At 42.8% G+C, this 23117-nt stretch overlaps 1 protein-coding gene across 2 annotated transcripts in view; it reads left to right on the top strand.

The window, feature by feature from the left end:
- Nucleotides 1-3038: 3038 nt before the first annotated feature.
- IGF2BP3 (insulin like growth factor 2 mRNA binding protein 3) overlaps nucleotides 3039-23117 on the top strand; it is a 122778-nt gene continuing 102699 nt past the window's right edge. Inside the window, exons 1-3 of one of the 2 annotated variants that reach the window (XM_068935109.1) lie at nucleotides 3039-3094; nucleotides 3543-3764; nucleotides 4949-5009. In XM_068935109.1, the coding sequence (XP_068791210.1) occupies nucleotides 3590-3764; nucleotides 4949-5009 (236 nt within the window). In that variant the 5' untranslated portion in view covers nucleotides 3039-3094; nucleotides 3543-3589. Of the gene's footprint in view, nucleotides 3095-3186; nucleotides 3346-3542; nucleotides 3765-4948; nucleotides 5010-23117 lie in introns of those variants that run through there. The other variant, XM_068935108.1, reaches the window with a different exon arrangement.

Here is a 23117-nt window from a genome sequence, read left to right as displayed (position 1 = left end):
GCGGCGGCGCCTGGCCGGGGTCCGGGGGCCGCCGGCCTCGTTGGCCGCGGCCGCCGCCGAGCTCCCAACGCGTAACGCCAAAACTGCGCCGAGGAGCGCGGTTCTGCCCTGGGAGGAAACGCGCTTGTTGGCACCACCCGTGACAGAGCCTGCCATTGGCAACCATGGTTCCCAAAGAGGACGTTGGATGGTAAATAGAAACACAGCGGATAATGCCTCGAGTTATTATCCCGAAAAAAACCCGATAGGAGTTGGGATTTTTTTTTTTTTAATTTTTTAATTTTTTTGCCTTGGCGGGGGGGAAGCGGGAGGCGGTTCACGGTGCGCCAATGGACGGGGAAAAAGATGCGGATGGCTATGATTGAGCTTTGCAGACTTTCATAGAGAACGTAGGAGGAGAAAGCACATGTTGGAGTCCTAGTGCTCATGGCAGCCTGCTCTAAAAACTGCTGATCCTGCTAATGAAGGATGAGTTTTGCTGCCGTATTTAGAATATTTATGTAAATATTTGAACTTCTGGTTGGTTTATGTGGATGATAAATATAAACATTTTAAATATGGAGAAAGATTAGAAGTTTTATAAAGCTTTTTCTTACAGAAGAGGCTTGAAAAATGCATTAATATGAGAATGTGCTGGTGTATACTGACGTATTTAATTTGTGACTGCCAAAATAAATTACATATCAAATTGTAAAACTGTATTCCCAAAAATGTTATGATTTGGGTGTGCCAAGCTGATCTGAACTATGTTTATGTACATAGGGAAGCAGAGATTTTTCAGACACCATGAGCAAGTTTTTGTTGTTGATTTGCCTTTTTTGGCATTCAAGATTTGGATTTACTCTTGAAACCACTAACCAACCCACACTTCTTGACAAACAAAGCTATGCATTATGTAGCTTTACAGAAAATGTTTCAGCTTATTAGCAAGATGTTCTCAGAGTATCAGAAGAAAGGGATTGCTAATAAACAGGGTTTTTTTCTATTATTTGGTTATCAAGCATTTTATGATGTTATTGGACAAGTGGTATGTAGTGTTATTACGAATTCTCAGTCTTCACTTCTTTAAAAAATAATTTCCAACAAAACAAGTATATAAACTAGAAAATTAAATTTATATGCACTCTCTTTAACAGTTTTAAGAGGAAATACCAGATAACACCATAGACCCACTATGTAGAAATAAGCACATGCAGATTGACTTTAATTCAGGACAAATGAAATTTGTAAAGAATGCAATTAATCTACAAGAACAGTGACAATTTCCTCTCACAAGTTTCACTAAGAATTCAGTAGTTTGGAGGGGACTGTTTTTGACTTGCACAATTTTTTTAATCCAGATTACACAGGATGAGATAATGAAATATGAATTCTTTTAAGAAAAATGCCACATCCAGAATGGAAGGGTTGTAGATGGGTTAATACTGGAGAAAAAAAAAAAATCCTCTATCCCCAAGATAATTTTTTGCATTCTCTACAAAATGGAAGTTGTGCTTAAATTCTGAGGAGTGGAGCACAAAATGTTCACTTTTTCAATTACAAGCTGACAAAAGTTCATAAAAATGACACTGAGATTAAACAACGAGTTGAAATTATGAATGTTTATTTCTTGGTAAGCAAAGTATGAGGATGCACACAATAAAAGGGCTGTATTCCTAAGTTACTGAAACATTAATCCATTTCGTGATAATTTCACAAGGGTTTCAGGCTACAGTCCTCATGGTAAGAAATGTCTCCTTGCATCACACCACCATAAGCTAAATCTTCAGCTTCTTACTATCTTTACTGAGTCCTTTCGGAACCATGCGTAACACTATATTCTAACTGCAGCGTCCAAAGTACAGATAACAAAAGAAGGTCAATAGCACAGTTCCCAAGGTAAGTTAATTCCCTCCTCTTTAATGGTATAGTTTATAGAAGTTAGGCACGAAAGTATGAGGCATTTCTGTTTACTACAGATTTCCACACATACTACAGTACATGTGGAAATTCATTCACTGTTAACTAATAAAAGTATTTAACTATTTTCCATGGAATACCTCTTAAAACGCACCACAAAAAGTCTACCACGGAACAAATGCAACCTTCAGCTAAAGGCAGCGTTGAATTATTAAACAAAACCTACTAGATCGCTATATTAAATACAGTGCTGGCTTTCATTTCCGTATCCTTTCTTCATCTTCAGGCAACATTTTGTTTGCCCTGGAAAGGCTCCACACCCCCAGACCCCTCCCCCACAAGCCCACCATTGTATCCTTACAAATGTGGAGAATTATGAATGGTTCCTTAAACCGGGCCGGGGGGAGGGGGGGAAGGCGGGGGATCGCCAAATCCCTTTGTGTGCCGTTACCATCCTAGGGCAACGGTGCCTTCGCCTCCTCGCCGCCGCCATCCACCATTAACTCGATTAAAGGCAAGCGCGGCCCCCCCCGCCCCGCCCGCCCGCCCCCTTCCCTTCCCCCCGCCGCGCCCCGCGCAAGGCCCGCCGGCGCGCTGCAGGCACGGTACCGTGCGGGGCTCCCTCCGCCCTCGGCAGACCCTCGACCCCCCCCCCCCCGCCCGCGCGGACCCCCGCCCCCCCCACCCCTCCCACCCCGCGGCGCGGCCCCGCCGGCAGCCCCCCAGCCCGGCACCGCGGGGGCGGCGCGGCGCGGAGCAGCGCGGCCGGGGGCGGGCACTGCGGTGCCTTTTCCCCTCCCTCCCTGGGCCGAGCGCCGGCGGCGCGGGGGAGGCGCGGCAGATTTGGGGGGGCGGGGGGCGGTGCCGCCGCGCAGGGTCCCCCCCTCTCCCCCGGCGGAGGGCAGAGGCTGGCGCTGCGCTGCGCGGTGCGGGTGGGGGTGCAGCGCCGGGCGGGCCCCGCTCCCCTCGGTCCCGCCCTCCAGCCCCCACCGGCCCTCGCTAAACTTGTCCCGTCCTGCCTGGCCTCCCTCCCCCCGTCCTTCACCCCGTCCCTCCTCCTCCTCCTCCTCCTCCTCCTGCTCCTCCTGTGTGCGCGCGCCCCATCTACTCGCTAATTGAAGAGCTGGGATTCCTCACGTGAGAAGTTGATTTGTAGTTTGAACACGTGGCTCATTCAAAAAGCCGGAATATTCAAGTAATTTTTTTTTTCCTCTCTCCCTCCCTCCCCTTCTCTGTGTGTGTGTGTTTTTTTTTTTTTTCATATTGAGAGGCGGCGCCTGCACGCACGTAGTGTGACATTTTCATAGTCCGCCTGCTGCTGCCAAAGGGGCTTGGGGGCAAGACAAAAAAAGTAGTTTTTTCCCTCCCCTCCTCCTTTTCCTCTCCTCAGCCCGCCATCCTCGGCCCCGGCGCTGGGTGTTTCCCCCGCGCCCCCCATGCGCCCGGGTAACACGGCAGACACTTAGGGCTCCCATTTGGTCACATCTTTTTTTTTTTTTTTTTTTTTTACCCCTTGAGAGAGGGAGGGAGGGACCCAAGCTACAGCTCTGATTTTTTTTTCCTGTCCTCTCTCTCTCTCTCTCTCTCCTTCCTCCATCGCATTTTGTTTTATTTCCCCCTTCCTCCCCACCTCCTTTTGCAAGACGAGGGTTGTAAGCCGCCGGACGCGTGTCTCCGAGCCGCCAGGAAGATGAATAAGCTCTACATCGGCAACCTCGGCGAGAACGTCAGCCCCCTCGACCTGGAAAGTCTCTTTAAGGACTCCAAGATCCCCTTCTCGGGCCAGTTCCTGGTGAAGACGGGGTACGCCTTCGTCGACTGCCCCGACGAGAGCTGGGCGATGAAGGCCATAGAGGCACTTTCAGGTGAGCGGCCTCGACGGCCCCCGCCGCTCCGCGGCCGCGTAGCTGCAGCCGCGGGCGGCGGGGCCGGCGCTCCCTGCCTCCCCCCCCCCCCCACCCGCCCCGGCCCCGCGGCCAGGTGAGGCGCGGGCTGCCCCCTTCCCACGCGCGGGATGGCCTTCCCGCGGGGGCTGCGCGGCCATCGCGCCCCCGCGGCAGCCTGGGCCCAGCAGCCGGGCCCCCGCCGCGCCGCCCGTGTTTTTCCACTCGCCACGGCAAAGCCCGTCCGGCCGGGGGCCCGCGCGGCGTGGGCTTCCCCGGCCGGGGGCAGCGGGGCGCTGCGCGGCGCAGCGGCCACACACACACGCCCCGCGGCCCCTGCCGCCCCCACGAGCGGGCTGGGGCGCTCCGCGGGATGGCGCAGGCCGCGTTTCTCCCCCCCGCAGGGGTGGGGGCGAGCTGCGCAATTGCCCCGAACTTGAGGGGGGGGGAATAGCCCTGCCTGCCCCCCCCCCCCGCCCTACCGTGCTATTTATTTCGGTTTCTCTTTGCTGCTCTCACGCACCCATCACCGCCTCCAGCAGCGCGCCGGCTCCTGGCCCCGACATCCTGTTTTTGTGTGCTTTTTTTTTTCCTAAAGAAAAAAAACGGCAGGTTTTGCGCGTGAAGCGGGCTTTGCGGCGCTCCGCTGGGAGAGGCTCCCCTGGAAAAGACAGCTTTGGTGTGCGTGTGGTGTTTTTTTTCCCCTCATTATTTATTTTGCATTTTTTGCTTTCGCCGCCCTCCCACCGCCTTGCGGAGAATCGCCCCAAGTTGGAGGCCCGGCGGCCGGGGCCGGCTGCGCGGGGCGGCGCGGAGCGGAGGGCGGCGGGCTCCGCTGGCCGCCCGGCCGGGCCGGGCCGGACCGGGCCGGACCGGGCTCGCCGGGGCTCGGCCCGGCGTCGCACGGAGCGTTTCCCAGGTGGCTGTCGAGGCCGGGGCCGGGAGGCAGGCAGGGCCCCGCCGGGCGCAGCCGCCGCCGGCGAGCGCGGCCGCGGGCCGGGCTTTGTTACCTCCGCGGGGCCGCTCGGCCGCTGCCCGCGCCGCTAATGAATGGGCTGAAACGTGTTGCACGCGGATTTCCTGCGCTGCACCGCCGCGGAGCCGGGCGGGCGGATGGGGACGCACGGCCGCGCTGAAATATTCCCCCCCTCTGCTTATCTCGGCAGGTAAAGTGGAACTGCATGGGAAACTCATAGAAGTTGAACATTCAGTCCCTAAAAGACAAAGGTAAATTTTTTTTTTTTTGCCTTCCCTCTCCTTGCCCTCAGTTAGTTATCCAGGCAGAAGCAATTTAAAAAATGCTTAGGTTCGTGTTTCTCTTCCGTATAGAGAGATTGGGCTGCTTTCTTCAACCCACAAATGTGCTCTCTGTGCTATCCTAGAGGTTTTCCAGAATCACCCTATGTATTCCTAATGTACTATATTGGCCAGGCTACAGGGGAAGTAAATCTATATAAATATACATATACTTTTTTTTTTTTTTTTTTAAGAAAAAAGCCCTTTTTTTTAGCAGAAGCGGGTTATGGCGAGATGGCAAGTGATTGTTAAGATTTTAAAATTTAAAGTTCCTGAGAAGAGTTAAAATCTGGGCGTTAGCAGGAAATGAAATGTGGTGTTTTGAACTGTATAACGGGCAAGCACATGAGCTTCGCTCCAGCAACAAAAAGCATCTTGTAAATACACTGGTATACATATTTTTGATCCTGCCATGTTGGAGTCTGCAGCGTTTTATAGGCATATAGCATAACTCTCATCTGTATTTGAGAGGATTTTTCATCATTATTTTGAGCTGGAATATAGAAGCAGAAGGAGAATGACTCCATCCCAATAAGGACAGGATTTATGCATCCTTAATTTCGAAATGTATGTTTAATTTTTACGAAGTAGTAATTTTGTGGGCCTCATTTAAAGAAGCAATACTTGCAAGACAGCAGGGTAGTATTTTTAAACTGCCTACAGCAATTCAGTCTGCCTTTTTCACAAATGTTTAGATTATAGAAAAGCTGGAGTGCACTAGAGAGTAATAGCAAAATAGATCAAACTTTCCACGTGCTTGTTCCTGCCCTCCATTATTCAATCTGGGAAGTATGTCTGTCTGTACAACTTTATTAGCAGGGGCTCCTACTATTTCCTAGTTATTTTTAAAAGCACAGTCTATCTAAAATAATTGATTTGAAAAGCTGTTTTGTTGGGAATTAAATCTTGGTATTTTGAGAATTAGAAGTTTAAGGTTTATTTAGTGTTGAAGGAAGGCTTCGTTTGAGGAAAACATGGAGACTTTTTTATGGTCTAGATTTAGCAATTGGACCTCTCTGGACCAATTCTTAGCATGTTAATCTTTATAGTTATATTTATTTGATACTTTGCACGAGAAATTAATACATTATATGCCCTATTCTTTATTATACATGATATGCATGTAAATTACTGTAAATTATAATAAACCTGTATATTTCAGCTTTTGTCTCTATAAAAATATTCTTGTAGACTTAAAATATTATTAGTTTTAAATAAAAAATTCAATGGGACATGTAAGAATTGATCATTCCCTAGAAGCCTCTGTAATAAGGTTAATAAATATGTTTGTAAATTCATTTAAGGATGCACAAACAGTGATCTATTTATGCTATTGGAAACAAATTCATTTTATTCATATAAATGTAAATTAAAAATCACTGTTTAACCCCCCCACACCTTTTGTATCACTATTTAGCGTATTTAAATGTATTTTCCTATTCTTTCAATTGTCAATTCAGTTAAAATTATAAAAGTATATTCTTGTGGGGTAGCATGTCTTCATATTTTTAGTGAAGTAGGAAATATTAGAAACATGTATCTGTCTGTAACTTGTGTTGAAAAGAATTCTGCATTGAACTTAAGCACTTCTCTAAGTACGCATTGCCAAGATACAGGCATAGTACTGTAAAAACAGCAAATATGATTGTATCAGTATGCCTGTATTGTTTCTCCTGAAGCCCTTATTTGTTAAAACACTGTTCCATCATGCAGTATCATGTTGGAATGTATCAGATATAGATTGGATTTATACTGCTGTTTTAACAGAAAATTAAATTGCGTTTCTCATAACTGCGCTTCCTTCCCCTTTGTTTCCACTCCCCCCTACCAAAATCAAATATAGAAACCCACTTAAAATTCGTTCAGTGGCCTCCATATGTAAAAGTGACTTTCTTATTCCTTTTATAGTTGTACAATACTTTTATGGGGTCAACAAGTTAGAGATTATTTTTTTTTTCCATGTCTCTAAACATTGCTTACTGGGTGTGTATTTAGAGTGGCTAGGTATCTGTGAAAGGGCAGCCTTCAAATGTTGAATATTCTGTGAAAATTGGTTATTAGCATGTTTTCAAAGTAACTTATTTGAAGTCTTCGTATATTTTTACAAAAGGGAAAGGTGTCAGATACAGTGGGGTAGGCAGGGGTAGGGGGGTGAGCGTGCGCGCGCGTGTTGCTCACCAGGCCCACCCAGCGTGTTTGCACGTTGCAAGCCTGGGCTGAGTTTTCCAGAGAGCCCTGCACAGGCCAGCGTTTGATATAGTTAGAAAAGTGATACCATTAGAGGGGAGGGATGGAAAAGTGGATATGTGAAGTGTGTGTTTCAGCATGAGTGTCTAATTAATAGTTTGGTCAAATGATTATGTCATGAGAGCCAAAGTTGTTCTGTAGCACACTGAAATTACTCAATACATTGTATTGACCTCTATTGGTGTGTGGCCGCTTCATGGAGAGTTTCCGCTCGCTTTGTTACAATTTCTTTAAATATATATATATATATATTTTCTTTTTAACAGCATATGCATGTTATCACTGACAAAAGATATTTTGAGGGTATGTTTTTTTTCTAGAGGGTGCTGAGGTGCCCAAGAGGAAAGGGGGAGAATTTGGTAATCCGTGTCCTCGTCGCGCAAAGGAAGGTCAAGGGGTGGTATCAGTTACGGTTGCCACAAAGTGGAGTTGAGGCCCGACGAGGCTCGTTGCGCCGCGTGCTGGGTCTGTTGTTCAGAGGGAAATTCTTGGGCCCACTAGTCACTGCATTCCAGCCCGTGCTGGATCTCCAGATTTGAAGTGGGCACACCCAGATTTGCAGAATTACCTTTCTACCTGCTGGGAGAGGGGAGGCTAGTGCCGTGCTCGCAGGGAGCCTGTGTGTGGCTCTCTCCCTCCCCTCCCCCGTGGAAGTATTTAAAAACAGACAACTGGATACGCTGCAGTTGAAAGAGAGGGGCCTGGTCAAGGTTTGCTTGATAGAAGGGTGGAGAATTATTTTGGGGGAGGTGCAAAGTATTTAATAAGCTCAGAGTAGATTCCTGCCTTACTATTGAAATCTCGAGGGAATGTGAAAGGAATGCAGAATTTCTGCATTCAGACCCCTCCGAATCGGGGAAGGCTATTGCAATACTTCGAGGTTTAGGTCACTTAATTCAAAACTTGGAGAAGGCATTGCAATGATTTTGACTGCTGGTCATGCTCCGCGACAGAGCGCAGCACACCGTTAGTCACGATCGCTCCTTGCGCTGGTTTTCTTTTTTGGGAAAAATGAGGATGCGGCAGGACGGTCGCGGCCCCAGCGGACGGGCGCCCGCGCCGGTCCAACTTGTGGCGTGCACCTTGGGGTGCTCCCTCCCTGCAGTCCCCCGGGCAGCTGATATCTCAGGAGGCCGTGGCCCGCTGCAACCTGATTATTCAGATAGGCCTGATGCCGCCTGCGTGGGGCGAGGGGGAGGGCAGGCGCGAACCCCGGGCACCTGGGACTCCCCCGGCCCAGGTGGGGCTCCCCCGGCCCTGGCCACCTCGCCTGGGCACCAGCTGCTCCCCCAGGAGCCGCAAACACCCGTAATAGCTGAGCTGTGGCACCACCAGGCGGTTTTTTGACTGGGCTGGGGGGTGGGGGGGGGGGGAGAAATATTTTTTCCACCTCTGGGCCCCTTTGTTTCTATTGAGAAAATGAATTTGCAACGTCCGTCCTGGAGCGTTTTATTTGGGAGAGAAACGGGGGGAGAGGGTAACAACGATGCGCCAGAGAAGTAGCGCTGCCTTTTAGCAAGCTATTTCGGTTCTTAGCGAGTCTGTGACGGGTAACGTAATGATTTTCTGTTATCCTTCACCCAGAATGTTATAGGATGTGAAGACCGATTTGAGGAAAACTAGCCTAAAAATCCTCACAAAAACTGTCTGTGCCCAGTGAATGGGTTTTAGACTGTTGGATGGGCATTGAATTGGGCTTGCTAATTTTTAGTATAATTAGGGTTTGTATCTTGTGTGTGCAGGGTGGTGGGAAATGGCTTCATGAGACAGAACTGTGTGTTGTAGCTGTGACAGTTAAAATTGCTTTAAAAATAGCTTAGTTGTGTTGATTTTTAGTTTTGATTCCATAAATATCAAGTAGGGAGAAAAATGCTGAATGTAAGTGGATATGGTGAAACAAACAAACAAACCCCATGTCATTTAGCAGCCATATTCATGCTCTTCTCAGTGGAGTGGCTGAGGACCATGCATGGGTCCAAGTTTAAATTTTTTTGTTTTTCCTCTCTAAAAGCTTACAATTATAGTGGAAAATACGAATCTGATAGCTGTTGTGATTCCTTTGTAGGCAGCAAGTTGTCATGGCAAGGACAGATAATTCTTCACTGACCGTATTAACTGTTATGTTGTTGGAAGTTTAGTTTGTGTAGTTCCTCATACTGTCTGATCATCAAAAGTATCTTTTTTGTTGCAAAAAAAAAAAAAAAGCTGAAGTAGGTGACACACACGTATTTAAACCTGCATCCTGAAGGACTGCTACTTGCACACGCTCACTCGCTCTTGCTGTGGCACTCCCCCTTCGTGGAAGGTACCCTGAACACATCCTTGTATGTAGACCTTAAATTGTGTGTAGATATGTAAATTTTGAGGAAGGGGAATAAAAAAGGAATGTATCTTGGAAGTGTAACTCGAGGATAATAAAATATAACCAGGAAGTGTTTTAAAATACTTTTATTTCCCCTCTTCTTTTTTCTTAATCATGGGGTAATAAAAACTTTTCCACATATTTTTGAGACCTTGAAGGTGGTTTTTTTGTAAGATGGGGGTTTTATTCACTTCTCTTGTTCTTTTAAGTACAGCCCATAGGACTCTAAGGTGTTGGAGTTCCTGTGGCTTCAGGCTAGCTCTTGGGTGGAGTTTAAATGCATGGTTTTGACCTGAACAATTCTTAAATGGCTTGGGATTTGCCTATCTAACAGAAAATGTGATACTTCCTATAACTTCCATGAGAGGGTCCCAGGTAGAATTAAAATACACCCCTTTAGAAATGGACAGGGTGAGCCTTCAAGAGATGCTGCAGGAAGTTTTTTTGTTCCCTTAACCTACCCCTCCTCCTTGAAGTCATCTTACTTAACTTTTAGGATGTTGTCATCTTGGGCTGTTGATGAGCAGTACCTGGAGGCATAGAGCATAATTAAAGACTGTTCTGGTGACTTCCTCCTTATGCCAGTACAGTGAGATGGGAACGGTGCAATACTGATGTGGGGTTTTCATAAATTTGACTTTCTTAAATTATAAGAGCAATTGGAATTTGACTAATCAAAATGACAAAACAGATGGAGAATGGATGCAAATATTAAATGTCATACAGTGTGTGTAAGGGAGAATAACTTTTCATGTTTTAGAGGGGGAGAAGGATAAGTGGAGAAGTTTTAATAGGATCGATGTACTTACTAACACTGAACTGCTTTGTGTAGTTTGAGAGGGACTTCCGTGTATTTCTCTGTATTGTGTCTTCCCTCAATTTGTTTTCACATGCGAAATGTTTATCTCTAGGTCAGTCCATTCTTTTTCACAAATGATGCAGAGTATAGAATTATCTGTTAATTACTGTTGAAAGCGAAGCTAAAAACAGAGCTTTCATTTCCTTATTTCTTCTGGAAATATGACATTGTTACCAGAAATACTTGTGTGTTATTTTCAAGCCTTAGTCGGAAGGTTCCGTCCAGTTTTTCTTTTTTCTTTTTCTTTTCGTTTCTCCTCCCCCCCCCCGCCCCCTTCCTGGACATGTCAAGTGTGTGCTTTTATATGACTTTCCAACCTGCATCTTTGCTGTGTGAGTCTTGCGTGTGCTGCCCACATAAAGATGATAATTGTCAAAAGTGCTGTAAGAGCCTCCAAAATCTCCCCGGGCCCCTGGGCTTGGGTGTGCTGGGAAGGTCAGGAAGCTGCTCGGGGCTCCTCAGCCTCTCTGGGGACCGTTGTCCATGTGGATGCTTCGGTTGTTCCCTCTCATCACCAGAAATAACCGAACTGTCTTTGAAAAGTTCCTGTGTAGGAGCAAAAGCTCTTTTATACTTGGACATGTTTAAGATAGTTAAAAGATTATACGATTATATTCTCTCCTGGTTTTGCTTCCAAGTCCACAGTATCTGTGTGTGTGAAAGATGAATGCACTTAACCAACAAGAAAATCTTAATGTTTGTAGCTGGATCTTTTTGTACTTAGCAAATAAACTGTGTGTCATTAGGGTCAACTTCAGGGTCAACATTAAAACACTGTACATGTAACGTTTAATGGCAGTTAAAAAGTAGGAAGACTTTTCTTTTTTTTTCCCTGCAGAGGTGTTAAAGTTTGAAATGTAAAATTGAGTTGAATTATGTTATTTTTTTTTGCTCAAGTGTATTCTCATAGTGTTTGCCACAAAAGAAACCTAAAGCACAAGGACTGTGTCCCATACAGAGTAACCGAGGCGGTGAGGGAGGCACGTTGCTGCTCTGTGCTGCCTCTTTATGGTGCAGTGGGATCATCAACTGAATTGTCCTTTTAAAAATCTGAAAGGGAAACTGCCTCAAACAGGTAAAATGAGGCAATTTGTTTTTTTAATTAAGTTAAAATTTTGGGTAAGAGCACAAATAACAGAATGAGTTGAAGAGGGATCTGACTTTTTTGGGGAAGGGACTATTAGAATGAAAGTGTCTTGAAATGAAAGGTGGTCTTCAATTTTTGTTTTTTAGTATCATGATGACCTTGTGACTGTAGTCTGACTGGTGAGAAGTAATGCAGAGATGTTTCAAAGAAAAAAAAATATTTTATATATATAAACACTTATTTATTTTAAGTGAAAAGATTTTATTACCATAAAACCTAGCTAAAAATATCTGGAGAATTTATAAAAATAGTCAAGTTTCTTTTTGCTAGTATTAGTAAACTTGAACAGAATTGGAGCTGAATGTTCACTTTTGAAAGATTAACTTTCATGCTCAGCTGAACTTTAGGAACGCTATTTTAAAATATGTAGTCTACGCTGCGTGTCTAATGTTTTTCCCCTCTGTGAAGATAGCAAAGTTTTATTGTTTTGGTAAATTGATTTTACTTTTAGATTTTAAATGTACAGATCCTGTATGCTTTTGCTCGAAAAGTGGAGCTTATGTCATCTTAATGGATCCTTAAATATTCTAGCATAGAAATTAAAATTCCAGTTAGAGAGAGCTCTAGTTTGCGTGAGCAAAAATATTTCTGTTGACAAAAACACTCCTCCAGTTGTTGTGTTCAGTTATTTATTTTCCTGAAACTTCATGTTTCGTAGTGGTTAGTTGTGAAGGAAAAAGCTTGCTGTGTTTGCGTTTAGAATTATCCATTAAATATCTAGCATTTATATATCAGTTAGGAATTCTAATTTTCTAGGAATAAGCAGGGCAAGAGGGTTAGCTAAGAGAAGAGGGGGAAAAAAAAAGCTCCCTCAAGGGAGTTGTTCTCTGCAGTTACTCCATACAGCTCTTGCCCAGGGGCCTGATCCTGCAGGCTGCCCCCCCCCCCCCCCCCCCCGGCCAGCCCCCGAGGAAGTCCTCAATGTGCTACTGAAGCACTCTTGGGGGGGATGGAGTTTGCAAAACTGCTTTAGCATTTTGCAGGGAAAATGCACCTACCACCTAGCAAGGGCAAAAGATGCAAATGTTTTTTTTTTCTTTAAAAAAAAAAAAGGTAATTTAAAAACAGTTCCAGAACAAATCATCCAGAAACTTATTTTCAGTGATAGAGCAGATTACCTTATGAAAAAGTCTTTGAGATGGCAGCTTTCTAGTTATCATAGAAGACTAGTTCATGTTTTTTTTCCTACTACTTCTAGAGCAAGAAATTCAAAACAATGCATCTTTGGAACAGTAGCAGAAAACATAATCTGTAGGATGTTCGATGAATTTAGGCGGTAGTTTAATGTGAGATAACAGACTACCCTTAGAACTTAACCACCTCTCTCTTCCCTCAGGTGAGTTAAAATTCTGAGGAAAACACTTTAAAGTTTTGTGGCCAGAAGAATCTAATTGTGGTAGAAGAAGGTTAAAATATATTTGTCTGTCTCTTGGAATATTGTTGCTAATTAGCAAAGCACTCATGACCAATTATTTCAGAATTCTGTGCTATTGTACACAGGTTCCTCCCCTCCCGTCTTGGTCTGTTACTGATGTGTACTACTGCAGTGTAAAAAGGCACACAGATCTTTCCTTCTGAGGCAGCTGGAACCATGTTTTTCTTTTAATAAAACTAGTATTCTAGTGTGCAGACAGGACTGCTCGCTAGGGTCAAGTGAGAATGATTCAATACTAAGTGTCTTTTAATGGTATTGATCACAGTGAGTTTTGGTGCTGATCAACAGTAAGAGTTCATATATGGCAAGCTTTCCATTTATCGCAGTTCAATTATTTAATCAAATTCTAGGTGGTTGGGGGGAATAGCATAACTCAATGAGCAAGAGCTAAAACCTACCTTTGTGCCAGTCAGGAGACGGTATTATTCCAATTGACCCTAACAGGAGTGTCGTAATATCTCATTTATGTTTGTTACATGATTGTATGAACTTTGAATCTGCGCAGAAATGTTTAATATAGGAATTTAAGAAATGCATATCTCTTAGGGATGCTAGGTATTTAAAACTGTATAAGAATTCAGGTTTTCTTTTTTAATTTCAGGTATATATGAAGAGGTGGTAAGCATGTAGTTTAATATGCGATCTCTTGATTTACTAACAGTTAAAATGAGGGAATTGGAGGATCCTGTAATACGGCACAAATAGTTAATTTTAATAACCTGTGCAAAATAAATGAGAAATGGACAGCTCTTAATGCCTAAGCAGAGTATGTTGTTTTTGTTGTTGTTGTTGTTGTTTTTTTTTTTTTAAAGTCGTGCATACTCCTTTTTGCTAAATTTGTTCCGAGTTTAATGCTGGTGCTCAGTAGCAGTGGTGTAAAATTGTTCTCATACTACTAATACTGTTTCATCCAGAGATTCACTAGAATGCTCACTGGTAAACTCTGTTCCTTTTTAAAGGAGGGGAGGGGAGCGGCGCAACATTAAGTTATAGGCAAATAAAGTAGCTGACCTTTCATTATTGGTTCATTATTCACTTGTTACTAAATTTGGTACTCAGTGATGTTCTGAGTGCTAATACCAAATGGTGAAGTCCTGTTCTAGCTTGGTAATTTGTTCTGGATTGTTGCTTATTTTGTTTGCATCAACACTGTATTTCCTTACTGAGTTTGTATACGCTTTTTCATAAGCTTTCATTTATTTTTTTCTTCTGTTGATATGCAGTGGAGAGGGAATTTTCATAAATAATGTTTATGCCTTCCCCCCCCCGCTTCTTCCACCTTGGCCACTTTCTTAAAGAAGAAATAGCTGTTGGTATTGCCATGTAAATATACCTCAAATTCTGTATTTAACATAGAAGTACAAACTTTTACCCAAAATTGTGGTGTGCCACACAATTTGTACAACTGGACCGCAGCTGTTCAGTTAAACTCAAGCCATGAGCAAAATTATCCCTTCAGATACATAGCAGGTGCTTAACCTGTGTAACGTTGATGTCACACATCGCTCCTGGAAAGTAACCGTGGAAAAAGATTTAGAAGATTTAGTGTTAGAATTTGTAGAATACTTCCAGCTTTTAGGCTGACTGAAGTAAAAATTACTTTACCTTTGTGTTGGGCGAGCTTCAGTAAAACCACAGAAGCGCAGGCGTTGCCCGGGGTTTGCTCGCTTCTTCCTGCGCGGCAGACGTTCAGGTTGGGTACGTTGCTTTTCTTTCTGGCCCTTACTCTCACATCACCTGGTCCACGCCGTGCGCTCACTACCACTGTTACTGTGTTTTGCCCAGGTTGGATGAAGTTCAGCATCTCAACGTCACAGATGCGACTCCTGTGTGCCTGAGCAGCCGGAGAGGTCCGGGGCTGCGCAGGTGCTCGTGTCGGCTCTCTGCGGTAGAGCCGTGCTGTGTTTTGTAGAGCGGCTCTTCGAAATGGCTTTTCAAATAGCTCTTTCATTTTGGGGAGGGGGTACCGTAAAAACTGCCCCCCAAAAACAAACAAACAAACAAAAAACACCCCGCAAGAACGACGACAAACCGCAGGGTATGGAAGAGTCCGTCCAAGGTTTATTAATGCTTCGTCACGGGGAAGCCCTGCGAGTCCATGAGGAAGAAACGGCTTTTGGCCAGAAGGCCTCGGTGGTGGGTGCCCTGCGAGGGGGTTCGACCCCGGGCACGCGGCCGCTTCTGCCTAACGCGCCCGTGGTGTAGACTGTACGCTGGAAGGGTCCGCTCGGGGGGAAGAGAGGGAGGGAGCAGTTGCTCTGCTTTGAGACTTGTGATGGCTCCGGTTGTGGCTGTTGCTGGTAGTCGGCTCTTCTCGTTTAGCCCAGCGCTAGGCATTAAACTGGTGCCAAAAAGATTTGGAAAAAGCTGAATTTTTGGCGTGGAGATGGGCTGAATAAAGGAGGTGTGCAAATGGTGATGCATACTGAAAATGAGCAGTGAATCCTAACAAAGTATGATTTCTTTTTTTTTTTGTAATTTCTGTGGTTGAATATTTATCTTGTAACATCATAGTCTCCCTTATGCCTTTTTTTTTTTTTTTTGTAATTGGGTATTTTTAGCTTTCTCCTGCTCTTTATTTCTTTTTTTTAAACGTGCTTCTTACATCCCCAATAGCTGGGCAGACCTATATGCAGATGGAGTGGTTGAATTTCAAAGCTTTGAAAGGTGTACTAAAACTATTAAACCAGGCTCTGAGCTAAAAGCAACTCGGTCTAGTAGCAGGGACAGAGACCACCTGATAATTTAGGTATCTTTGTTAACAAATCTGTATTTTATGGTTGTAAAAAGAAAATAGTAATTTTTGGCTTGGCATGATAGTAAATTTGCAAATTTCTATACAAACTGACTTTGAAGCAATTAATTGCTACATAATTTATTAAAGTTGGTCAAAATTATCAGTCATTCACATAAATTTCATTCCTACTCTTAAGTGTCTAGCAAAGTGCTGTGTATTTGAGCACTATAAGCTGCTAAATGCAAATAACCTTGAAATTAATGAAAATTGCTAATTATATTTATGAATCTACTAGTTAGCAGTAGCATAGTAAAGGCCTTTTCTTTGCCTTGAAACTAACTGATCGAGATTTACAATGCTTAGTTTAATACAAGATGAGCTAAAATAGTTTAAATGTTTATCTGCTGCATTGTGTAAAGGCATAAGAGAGCAGCTTTCAGGACTGCAGAAATGTGAGCTATATTTTTTGTTCCCTGATCATAACAGTAGTATATTTTAGATCCGCAGTGACAGTGAAAAAGTGAATGTTTGCTGTGATGTTCATCCTCAAAACACTATATCCTCATACGCTATATTCTGTGTTTTCTGTAAGACAGGAAATTAAAAGTAATGGGGTTATTTAAAAGGTAATAGTGGCTATCCTATGATCCCTTTTTATGCCACTTCTTAAAGCCATGGCACATTTTTATAGTGTTATAAAAACAGGGGAAAATTATTATGTAGTAACTGTAAAGGTTAACAAAGAAACTACACTTACCACTTCTAGTACAGAAGCATTCTGGAACATAAGTTGCTTTTGAAAGTAATTGTAAAATCTCAGAATAACTGTGAGCTGTTGCAAAGCTTAAAATGTGTGCACAATTGAATTCTATTTTTTTTAAATTTTCTTCTCTCCCCATTTGGGCGGAACAAAATGATATCGTGAGGCTTTCCTCAAGGCCTCGTATGGAAATTCATATATTTCATATATTATTCTATGTATGCGTATGTGTTCAACAAAGCAACTTTGAAAGTGTAAAAGTGTTTTGGAAATTCTTAAAAATGAAGTTTAATGAAAGATGTAATTGTAACTTATAATAGATCTTTGTGAAGTAAATATTAAAAAAAATTGCAGGAGGGACTGTTTACAGACAGGCTATGAGGCTTTAACTATATCGGTATATGATATTTAGTGTGAATGCAGATTTATTGATGTAGATGTAGTGTAGATATATTTATCCTGGCCAAACTTACCACCATGTAAAAGGGGAGAGAATAACGAATGCAGGGCTGTGTTCATAGAAGACAGTGCATGGATGTAACTGTGTTACAAAATTTAGCTTTTAAAAACAGGTTAATCAAAAAGTTACATTTTCAGTAATCTGTCTTTAGACCAAAACTTAATGTATAAAAATTTAGGTATGTATGCAAAATGTGTACCTCATTTATCTCTACATCTCAATTGAAAGAGAATGCATTTTATTCTTTGAAACTATAGAATTTCTTTGGCGGGGGAAATAGGCAATTGTTTTAAATAATATAATCTTCTTCTATAAGTGCAAGTAGGAAATAATTTTATTTGGTGTTATTCTGTTCCCACAATTTTTAGGCAATTGAATGGGATTTTATCTTTTTGGGAGAACTCTTTAGAGCATATTACTTAAAAGCAAACAAAAAAACCCCTGCTATACTATCTGACAACCTTTAGCCTAGTTTACTTCTCTTTGCAAGTACTTTAAGTCTACAGGCAGCAAGAACTCTCCTTTTTCTGCATCTGATGACATTCAGCATAAAAATGACAAAACCAAACTGCTGAGTAGTCAATTTCTGCCACTTTTGAGTCTTCTACAGGACAGCAGAAAGGAAGGAAGAACGTTTGGTGGTGATAGCAGCAAAAAACACATATTTTATCATTGCAGTAGAAGTGTTGTATCTCATGTATATTAGGTCATAATTGGTTTGAGGCTATGGGGAATTGCCATTAGTGAGGGCCACTGCTTGAGTGCTGTTTCTTCTTGTTGGTATCCGATTAGTTCAGCTAAGCATGTTAGCAGAGCAATTGCTAGGGCATCAAAATGAGAGCTGATATATTTGTGCTATGTCTTGGTTATTGTATGCGTTAATTAAAAAAAAAAAACAAAGTACAAACTTTTTACTAGTGTGAAGTAAACACTATGTTGAATTCGTTGAGATGGAACATCTTATTTATTTTTGAGCAATATTAATAGGAAGTGTCTAGTAAAATTGGCATTTCTGCTGTTGTAAGACTGGTCGAGTATACGTTGTGCTAAATCTAATCCTTTAGGGTGGTCTACAGGTTCTAAAACAAGCTCTTGCCATCGTTTTTTGATCTTTTCTTGGTTTGTCTTGAGATTGAAAGATGGAAAGTAGTAAGGAGGAAATAGTGTGCGTGGTGTGGGTTTTTTTCTTTTTAAGCCTTCGCATATAAGCATGCTAACTTCAGGCCTTTGTTAGACTTTACTTATGCATCAGATGATAAGCATAGTATCTTTCAGGTTCTCAGTTATCATACATCTGTAAAAAAGCTGGCCTCTTGCCATTAAGTAGAACATATATTAATGAAAAAAATGCAGGTTTTGATTAGAGTGGGTGCACAGTGAAGCCCTGCGCACACGCATGTTTTTTAAGCGTGGCTTTATACACTGGAAAGAGCCTAAAATGTAGTCAATCATGTGACACTACCTTTGACAGTGCTGAATTGCTCTTTGTTCTTAATTTTGTTTGTTTCATTTGTCTTTTAAGCACTAGGACTTTATATAATAATATCTAAAAGTAGGAAGTCTCCTAAACAAAGAAATGTTTTGTTTTGTTTTTTTCCCCTCCTCTCCTTGTTAATATCCCTCTATACTGTTGAAGACAGCTAAAAAAGCCAGGGAGCCTGTCTATTAGCGGATGCTTACAAATACACTTAAAATCTTGCTTAACTTTGAATTTTCACTTAATCTAGTTATAGCATGCAAGCTGCGTGAAGTTAGATGGTGCTTTCAGCAGCAGTAGTCTTTCGGGACACCCCCCCCCCCCCCCCGGAACTTTGCTTTACTGAGATAGTTTTAAGGATCAGACATTGATTTATTCCAGTTTTCATACAAAAGCCTGAGACATCAAGCAGGCTTTTCCTCACCCAGTGTGTGTGTGGCGGGGTGAAGCAGGGAGATGTGTGGAGACTCACCCCTGAGCTCCTGGAACACCTAAAACCTTCTCAGTTTAAGCTCTGTAAGTAAGTAGCTTGCTCTCAACTTGAAGTTTATATCAGATATATTATAGCGAAGAGGTAGCAACTGGAGTTGCCCACTCTGCCAAGTCTACGTAACAAAGTCTTCCAACTGCATGTTATAATCAGGGTGTAGTTGGGGCAGCTCTTGCTGTTGTATTTCAAACCTTATATTACTTCTACTCTTTTTTTCCCTCCCTCAGATTAATCATTTAGCTCCAGTTTTCGTTTGAAACATATGGTGAACACAAACTGAACAGGAACAACCTTAGTTTCACTTGAACTTGGCTTGAAAAAGACCGAAATAGGTTAGACTCCCTGCTTATAATTGTGACATACAGGATCCAGAAAGCATTTTCAATATTTTCTGCAAATACAATGTTTTAAAAGCAAGTCTCATGGTTGAACAAGTTGGTGTTGGCACTGTGATGACTACTGATTTTATGCATGGAAATTGCTGATTTCATTTAAATGTTTTAATCTAGGAAGAATGAAACGTTGAGCTATTGTTAAAGATGAGATCTAATCTGGTGCCATATCTCCTCAGCCAAAAATATTGCCAAAACTTTTACGTCGTTCATGATAGCTATGTCACATATTTCCATCAAGCTTCTAACTGAGGTACAAACTTTGGTAGAGTAAGTAGTGGTAGTGGGGGGAACACATGCGAAATAGAAACGTTGCAGTGGTAAGTCCAGCAGTTGCTTTGTGGAATGAAGCATCTTGTTGGCATTTTTTGATAACCTACGTCTTCATACTTTTTTGTTTACTTTCTTTATAAATGATGCCAAAATATCCTAAACTATTCCTCTCTCTTCCTTTGGCATTTGCAAAGATGCTCAGTTCATTGAAAATTCAAAATTCTGTCCTCTCCTTTCCTTATTTAGAGCTCCCCAGCCTCTAGTTTGGCCATATGTTGCAGGGATGTCCTTTGCAAGTCTCAACCCAGAGCTGCTGCTTACAGCTGATGTGAAACTCGGCAGTTGGTCTGTAATGGGAATATTGACTGCTTCAACTTGCAGCCCCTGTGGGCATCATGAATAGATAAGGGGACAGAAGAAACCTTTAACTGTCTTGGTGGCTGAAGAGGGGGGGTGGGGGGGGTGGAAGGAGATTAGCATTGTGTCCCATCATTAAGGGATTACTAGTTCAGTTGGTTAGGACAGTTCATAGGCAATTTTTTCACGTGCTTGGAAGCCCTTTTACTTCTTAAAGATGTTATTTTTGGTCCTTCCTATGCTTCCTGAGTGTTTTCACTGTTATCTAGATCCCAATTAATTGCAAGTTAGTGATGGGGTGGGAGAATAAATGACGAGTGACCATTGCTCCAAAATGTTCAGACAAGAAAACCATCTCAGTAGTACAGTTGTGGGAGGAATAGAGAGACCCCAGCTCTGGAGGGGAGGAGGGAAAGTGAAACTACAACTTAACAAAAAAAAAAATTTAGTTTCTCTAAAGGATTCTGACAGAGGTGGATGAAATTAGGGGTGGATGAAAGGCCATTTTCCTACTGAAAGATATTGGAACATCTCACAAAATTCAAAGCAGTATTTAATTCTTTAATTAAAAAGAAATCTTAATAGGCTTCAGTCATTAACAGCACCTGGAAAATGAAAGTTTTTTCAAATGAGAAGTTTGGCATTAATATGGTAATGGTAGAATCTTTAGAGTTTTCTTTTTTTAAAGTGTCTTTATGGACCACTCGTGGGAATTTACAAATAACGAATGCAAGTTTTTAGCCTAATTTAGCGGTGTGAAGAATTGTCGAAATAAAATCCTGGAGCAAATGGTAGCAAGTGAAAGCGTACTCTTAGCTTACCTATATAAATTTAAGAACTGTAGTCAAACGCACATTAGTTGATTTAACTGTACTGTGTGACCTGACTTGGACTGCTAATACCAGTCTTCGGGTTGTGCTTCCTGGCCTATGTCCTGTCCACAAAAATCCAATCTCTTTTACACCTCAGATATTTGAGTTTATCCTGGAACTAAAGTGCAGCTTTGTGTCGAGTTGCTTAACTGGTGACTCAAAGCAGAGCGCGGTGCTGTGTAGTACACTGACGCTAGCCACATACACAACTTTCTGCCCGTTCGTTCTGCTGGAAAGTTGTAAGCAAATTAGATATTTTGCTGACTCTGGGAGGAAACCCGATCCTCAGCACAGAGCAATCTGTGAGGTGACCCAAGAGCCAGATCTCCTCTCGAACGCCTGGATAAGGTGCCCCTCCAGAACTGTGGCTTTGGTGGGTTGTGTGCGCAGGACAAGGGGGGAGACCTGTGCTTAGGATCCAGCCCTTAGGTCTTGCAGGTTTTTATGAGCTTTGAGGGGGAAAAATTGCCTAAATCTTAAGAAAAATTCTTATTCTGAGTGGTAGTACAGGGTGCTTTTAAATCCAGGTCTGGGATTAAGCAGTGAGGTATCACAAAAAAGGAGCATCGCCGCAGTTTGCCTGTGGCCTGTTCAAGCTTTGTCTCCTCGAATTGCTGAACTGAGACTGAAACTGGAGCAGGAACATTTCCTCTTCATGTACTCCACTGTCCTGATCAGCGTGTGTGAAAATAAAAAGCGGTCATGTTTGCCAGCTAGCAGGTATTTGAAACCGTTCTCCTTTGCTCTTTCTACAGATAAGACATCAAGATGAACTTTCTGGTTCACAAGCTAATAGCTTGATTTGGTAAAACACAGCAACTGTGCCTTCAGCATGCCTTACGGTGCACTAGAAATTAATTACTTTTTAATACAAAAGGTATAGAAGAAGATGGCTTAAAGTGCACCTTCAGATGATTTTATGCAGATGGTCGTAACTAGTTGTTAGGTGCTTTAAGGAATCAACCTTGAGCAACTTGTTAAGGAGTGAAAAGATTACTTAAATGAATGGTGCTTCACTGTGAAGTTGGGAGGTGGGCTCGGACTGCAGCCCCTCTTGCAGGGCAGGCTGTGCCACAGCCTTCATCTGTGACGTTACCTGTATCGTACAGTGAGGAGACGACCCCCCCCCAGCACCCTCCCCACCTTGTGCTAAAGACAGTGCTTCTGCTTTTTTCCCCAACTACGTCAATACGAAGCCAGAGTTAAGGGGGTTTTCAGCAGGTAAGCCTGTTTTTTTTTTTTTTTTTTTTCCCCACTAGAAGAGCATTAGAAACATTGATTTGTTGTGTTGTGATCAGGCATTAACTATTTAAAACCACTTGATGAAACTAATAATCTGGGTGGGTGGGTGCGTAGGGGGACATTTTGCAGTGTTTTGCCTCTTTTTCTAGTCTCAGAGTAAGCAAGACATCTCTTCCCTCTGCCCTGTAAATTCACTTTATTAACAACAGTCTTGCATTTGGGTATAGGAGTCTGAGTTTGCTTCTATGGCTGTTCACATCAAGACTTTTTACATACACATTTCTATTATTATTTTACTATATGGCATTAGCCACAGTCCACAGTGTGTGTGTGTATATATATTTTTACATGTATTGAAATATTTCTTTGCCAGCTGTCTGTATCTCATGTTAAGTTTGTGTTGTTGGTGAACTCAGCGTAAGAAATGGCTGTCCTTTCTTCACTGGGCTCTTTGGAGCGGAGGGAGAAGAGGGGTTGTTGCGGTGGGAGGCTCTGCAGGCAGGGACCGCGAGCCCTGCTGCTGTGCCGGGCAGTGAGGGGCGCTGATGGTAACGTACGCTGCAACTGTGCTCTTGGCATAACTTGCCAAGACTTTTTCCAGGTTACTAATATAGTAATGCCTACTTAAAATGGAAGTAAGGAATAAGCACTTGCTCTTTACGGGTTCTGTAAAGTGGAAAAGGTAGACAATTTACTTTCTATCCCGTAGGTGTTAAGTTCAAACAACTGAATGGACTAAAATCGTCGATGTTTGTTTCATCCTTTCAAAAATGTTTACCTTTCTTTTTAAACAAAAGGTTGTAGAAAAGTGTTTTGTGCTGTATGGTTTTTTTTAAGGCATTAATGTTGCGTGTAGTTCATACGGCTGCTGAAATAAAAGTGAATATTATATAGAGTTATTGTTGAGGAATGGGAACTAAGGAAGGAGA

This window comes from Struthio camelus, chromosome 2 (assembly GCF_040807025.1).
Source record: "Struthio camelus isolate bStrCam1 chromosome 2, bStrCam1.hap1, whole genome shotgun sequence".
In the NCBI taxonomy this organism is placed as follows: domain Eukaryota; kingdom Metazoa; phylum Chordata; class Aves; order Struthioniformes; family Struthionidae; genus Struthio; species Struthio camelus.
Note: the sequence above shows the minus strand (reverse complement) of the source record. Positions and strands in the feature narration are given on the sequence as shown.